The sequence below is a fragment of the Myotis brandtii genome, unplaced genomic scaffold, assembly GCF_000412655.1.
Source record: "Myotis brandtii unplaced genomic scaffold, ASM41265v1 scaffold646, whole genome shotgun sequence".
Lineage (NCBI taxonomy): Eukaryota > Metazoa > Chordata > Mammalia > Chiroptera > Vespertilionidae > Myotis > Myotis brandtii.
In genome coordinates, this window is record NW_005370495.1 from 326,764 (window position 1) to 332,847 (window position 6,084).

The window sequence follows — 6,084 nt, forward strand, 5'->3', positions numbered from 1 at the left end:
TGCCCGGCCCACCTGCGGGTGGTGAGCAAGGTCCCCTCGGCCTCCGGGGACTGGCCAGGCTCGGCCCCCCTCCCTCCATGAGCAAGCCCGTCCCCCGTCAGGAGGCTGAGTCCCCACCTATCCGGAGGCACCAGACTTAGTCTCCCCCCAAACTCCAGGCTGCGACCCTGAGGGTGATCTGTTCAGAAGCCGCGTGGCCACTGGGTGGCGACCGTGTAGAGGGACTCCCACTTCAGGTGACCGCAGGTCAGGCAGGCCTACCTCTGGAGGGAGAGAACCAGCTGGTGGCCCCGGCCAGGCTTTCTCAGTGGTTGGAGTGTCCGCCCATGGACTGAAGGGTTGTGGGTTCGGTTCTGGTCAGGGGCGTGTACCTCGGTTGCAGGCGGGGTCCCCCCTCTGGTTGGGGTGCGTGTGGGGAGGCAACCAGTCGATGTGAATCTCTCACATCGATGTTTCCCTCCCTCCCCCTCCCTCCCTACACTCTCCCTAAAAAACAACGGGAAAAATATCCTTGGTGAAGATGAAAAACAACAACAAAAAGAAAGAAATAGCTGGCATGTTGTGGCCCTGGAACACACGTATCACATGCACCCCCCCACACACATGCACACAACAGACACACATACACACACGCACACACATGCACACACATACACATGCACCCACATACACACATGCACCCACAGACACACATGCACCCATAGACACACATGCACGAAGACGCACATGCATCCACAGACACACATGCACACACAGATGCACATGCACACACAGATGCACACACACAGATACACACACAGACACACATGCACATACAGATACACATGCACACACAGATATACCCAACAAAACGTACATCCTCTCCACGTGCTGTGCATCCCGTCTTGTGATCGCCTGCCCTTGCACTTGAAGCGCAGGTGTCAGCTGCTGCTGTGGCAGGGGCCACCCTGGGCTGGGGGCTGCCTGGCAAAGCCTCTGCCGTCAGGAGAAGCTGTAACTGTGTCTGTGGAACCAAAGTTATGTTACATGATTGCTCGCTTTCGAGTAAGAATTTTACTGGTCAGCATTTTCAACTTTGAATACTTTCTTACCTTCTCAAATCGGCTTCCCTTTCCATACACATCATAAAAGACATTTCGAGGGCCCCTTGTCGGGGTAGAGGATGGGCAGCCCACCGTATGATTTGGTCGCTAAGACGGACGGTTCCCTCCGGCCCACTGGGGGGTCGCCCTGTCACAGCCCCCTTCTCCCGCAGTCCATGGTCGGGAGCGACAACTGGGGGTCGGCCCTGTCACAGCCCCCTTCTCCCGCAGTCCATGGTCGGGACCGGCCACTGGGGGTCGGCCCTGTCACAGTCCCCTTCTCCCCATAGTCCATGGTCGGGAGCGGCAGCTGGGGGTCGGCCCTGTCACAGCCCCCTTCTCCCACAGTCCATGGTCGGGAGCGGCCACTGGGGGTCGGCCCTGTCACAGCCCCCTTCTCCCGCAGTCCATGGTCGGGAGCGGCAACTGGGGGTCGGCCCTGTCACAGCCCCCTTCTCCCGCAGTCCATGGTCGGGAGCGGCAGCTGGCAGCGGGTCAACGCCCAGACGGCGGTCAGGTCGCCGCGCTACGCCGTCTTTGACCTCGCAGAGGGGAAGCCCTACGTGTTCCGCGTTCTGTCTGCAAACAAGCACGGGCTGAGCGACCCGTCGGAGATCACGCCCCCCATCCAGGCCCAGGACACCATAGGTGAGTGGTACCGCGAGCGGCCAGGATTCTGGACACGCCCTGAGTAAGGCGGCATCGGGTGCCCGGACTGTGTTGATGAAGACACTAGTGTCGCACGGGAGTTGTAACCCAAGGAGCCTGAACGTTTCATTTGACCAGAGAGGAAAGCTCTCTCGGCCTTGCTTTGGTCAGTTCTCAACATTTCTCCAAAGTCTCATCTTCTGAACGATGAATGGGTTACACACACTTTTAGGCAATGGTCACTTTAAGAAAATCCCAGTCCCACCGGGCCAGCGTGGCTCCGTGGTTGAGTGTCGACCTATGAACCAGGAGGTCACAGTTTGATTCCTGTTCAAGGCACCTGCCCGGGTTGTGGCTCCATCACCAGTGGGGGCCGTGCAAGAGGCAGCCGATCAATGATTCTCATCGTTGATGTTTCTATCTCTCCTTCTACCTTCCTCTCTGAGATCATTAACAATTACGTTTATAAAAAATCCCAGTCCCTATGGACTGGAGTGTTTTGTCTGTATGATTGAGGTTCCCGCTCTGACGATGTCAAATGCTAGATGAGGCGCAGATCCCTAGTCAAATCGTGACTTGAGCCTGAGTTCCTTCAGAGATGAACAGGGTGGGATTGTGACTGATTGCCTCACAGTCAGCAGTTTTCATTCCAACACAGTTACTACCCACTTAGCCAAAGCACAGTGTCACCGGAAGATCCCTCAGTCGTCCGGGTGGAGGGACGGGCAATTTCATGATTGTACCCCCTTTTCTGTGGGGCCAGGTGGGGCCTCGGGAGGACAGAGAAGCCTGGCAGGCAGCCCTGGGTCCTCTGAAGGTTCACCCACCCTCATCCTCCTCCTCCTCTTCCAAATTTTATCTAAAGACCCAAACTTGGGCTGCCATGCCCTGTGGACAGAGGGGCTGGAAGGTCGTGGTGTGTCTTCCGAAACCCCAATATCACTGACCATGTACCAATCCATCTCCCCTGCGAAGTCACCCCCTCTGCACCCGGCCGGGTCCTTGTATCCCGGGACACAAAGACGTCGGTCGTGGTGGAATGGGACAGGCCGAAACACCAAGAGGACCTACTCGGCTACTACGTGGACTGCTGCATGGTGGGATCCAATGTCTGGGAGCCCTGCAACCACAAGCCCATCAGCTACAACAGGTGTGGCCCCTCTCCCTGCCATCCTGAGGCCCCAGATCACTGCCTGGGGGGAAAGTTCAAGAAACAAAACTGAAATAGAAACCACAGGGCACCGAGGGCAGCATATCCCATGGTAGACACACCTCTGGGAAGATTGTACACATGAGAATTAGGAGCCTCAGGGCACCGAGGGCAGCATATCCCATGATAGACACACCTTTGGGAAGATTGTACACGTGAACTCAGAGCCACAGGGTACAGACAACAGCATATCCCATGGTAGACACACCTCTGGGAAGATTGTACACATGAATTAGGAGCCACAGGGCACAGACGGCAGCATATCCCATGGTAGACACACCTCTGAGAAGTTTGTACACGTGAACTAGGAGCCACAGGGCACTGAGGACAGCATATCCCATGGTAGACACACCTCTGGGAAGATTGTACACATGAATTAGGAGCCACAGGGCCCCGAGGGCAGCATATCCCATGGTAGACACACCTCTGGGAAGATTGTACAGGACGAGTCTGTCTTGTTCACACAGGGTGGGGGTTTTGAAGTTGATGAGCTAGTTCCTAGGCACCTGGCTTAGAGGTTTTCCTGCTGATGAAGAAGAGTTCCAGCACCTTCTTTTCGGACCTCATCCGCATTTAGGATTTGCCTGGAATGGAGAGTTAAAACAGCAACCGTGATGTGAAAGGTGTTTCATTTTTCCATTTTAACTTTCTGAATGTTTAAAATTGCTCTGTTCACATAACTGGCCGTCTCTTCTCTCGCCAGCCATCGGGACAAATCCCAGGGGCCTGGCTCCTCCCCACGGGGGCGGTGGGGGGCGCCGGCACCTCCATCTCCGCTCCCGCCATCCATTTCCCCTCGCTTCGCACGGAGCGGGCAGGGGCGTCCGAGTGAGTGAGGCGTCCCCAGGACATGCTGTCCACAGTGGCCGCGTTACCAATTATGGCTCAGCTGTCATTCTTTTCAAACTTCTTTATTTTTTACGAAAATACTTGGGAAAGCTGTGGCTAGGAAAAGATGAGATGTAATTGAGGAGAATAACAGAGTTTACTCACCGTCCGTGGCTAGAACACAGGAGGGTGTCTCAGAGCACAGTTCTCTGGCGGAGGGGCTTTATAGATGGTTGCAGTGTTGCTGACTCCATAAGATACATGACGCTTTGTGAATTATAAATTATAATTTAAATGATAAACTATACATGTACTGAGCACTTACCACAGGCAAGGCACCGGTGCTGAGGTCTTTAATATATATATAATATATTTTTATTGATTTCAGAGAGAGGAAGGGAGAGAGAGAGAGAGAGATCGAAACATCAACGATGAGAGAGAATCACTAACTTAAAACCTAAAACAAACCCAAACCCCCAAACAGCCTGTTTTTGTGAAGGAGGGAAAGGCCCCGCCCGGCAGCCATGCCCCCTGTTTCCCCAGGTTCGTGGTGCACGGCCTGACCACGGGTGAGCAGTACATGTTCCGCGTGAAAGCGGTGAATGCCGTGGGGACCAGCGAGAACTCGCAGGAGTCGGACGCCATCAAGGTCCAGGCCGCGCTCAGTAAGTCATGCTTGCTGCTCCGTGTCCCTGCGCCAGGGCTTCTGTGTGACACACACGTGTGCTGCCATGTGCGGTGTCACCAAGAAAGGGTGGCGTGACTCGCCCCCCAGAGAACGTGGGGTTCTGCGGGAACTGCTCACCCAGGCTCCTGCCTCGGAAATGCCTGTGTGCTGACTAGCCACATGCTAACAACATGCCCAGTAAGACATTCCCGCTCACGTGCCCACATTAAAGTACATGCTATGGGCCCGGGTTTCTCTCTTCAGTCATAGGCTGAGGTCAGGCAGCATCAGTGGCCTTCGGAGCTGCCCTCGGTGTAAGGAACTTTAATTCATGGCCCCGGGAATTGCAGGTGTTTATGTAACTTCGTGGCTTTGTTCCCAGTCACCTTAGAACATTGTTATTGTGATGGAACTGACCAATCAGGTCCCCAACTGCAGGACGGGCGGGGACTGCGGGTGTGTGAGCTGCTGTTCTGTGACAGTCAGCCACGTGGGCTCCACGGATCCCACCACAGGCCTGCACACAGTCAGGAGGGTCTGTGACTGTCACGTGGGCTCCTCGGAGCTCAGCACAGGCCTGCACACAGTCAGGATCTTCTGAGACAGGACGTTGCATGGGCCACGTTTGGGTCATAGTAGGACCTTTGCATTTCTGAGAAATACACTTTGCTATTTAATTATTTTTGTCTCCGGCTCGATTTGCCATTTTCAGCAACGAAGACTTCTCTTCTGAGGGTCGTGTTTCTAGAATGTCGTCTAATGACACGTAGGCGGGCAAATACAACAAAGATTAACTATCCCTTTGTCTCGGGTCATCATTCTAATCTCCGTTTTCCTTCGCGGGCACTTGCAGACACTCCCTTCCCTTTCTAAGTCATTCCCGTGAGGTGAGAATCAATTATTTAAAATCTCACTCTGTACTAAGAAGAGCCCATTCGCAGCTCACCTGAGTCTCAGGTAACAGAGGGAGCCGGATGCAGGCGACTCAGAGTTGGGGTGAAGCGGGAGCTGAGACACATCCTGCTCCACCTGTTAGAGAAGAGGGTCCCGCTCCAGCCGGGGCTCAAACGGGAACCCTGACCTCATTCCCGCTGGAGGAGCCTGAAGCTCCTGTGACCCCGCAGGAGGGGGCGACTCACCTGGCCCCCCCTGGCCGTGGGGCGGCTGCCAGTCCTCGCGGTGGGAGGGGCCAGCCCTGCCAGGGTTTCCCTCACAGGCAGGGAGGGTCTTGCTTCAGGGTCCAGGCCACTCTGACACCATCGGCGCCCTGGTATTGTCAGAATAGGGGGAGGCGTATTGGGAAGGAGCCAGAAGTACCTATGAGAGAACTTTTAAATATACTTGTATTGATTTCAGAGAGGAAGGGAGAGGGAGAGATAGAAACACCACTGGTGAGAGGCAATCATGGATCAGCTGCCCCCTGCATGCCGATACTAGGGATCGAGCCCGCTACCCAGGCTTGTGCCCTGACCAGGAATCGAACCCTGACCTCCTGGTTTGTAGGTCAGCGCTCATCCACTGAGGCACACCGGCTGGGCTCTGAGAGAATTTTCCAACTTTCTTTGAAAAGAGAGATGAAAACAGAGATGGTTACAAGGTCCGCCAAGAAAGGGGCAGAGGGCCAGCGCCCAGGGCCGCGCGGTGGACGG

At 55.1% G+C, this 6,084-nt stretch overlaps 1 protein-coding gene across 1 annotated transcript in view; it reads left to right on the top strand.

Moving 5' to 3' along the window:
* The window catches only part of MYOM2 (myomesin 2), a 71,473-nt gene that overhangs the window by 38,882 nt on the left and 26,507 nt on the right, over positions 1 to 6,084 (top strand). The window contains exons 14-17 of the mRNA XM_014528689.1: positions 1,547 to 1,730; positions 2,706 to 2,880; positions 4,312 to 4,433; positions 4,918 to 5,021. Coding sequence (XP_014384175.1) covers positions 1,547 to 1,730; positions 2,706 to 2,880; positions 4,312 to 4,433; positions 4,918 to 5,021 — 585 coding nt within the window. The remainder of the gene's footprint in view (positions 1 to 1,546; positions 1,731 to 2,705; positions 2,881 to 4,311; positions 4,434 to 4,917; positions 5,022 to 6,084) is intronic.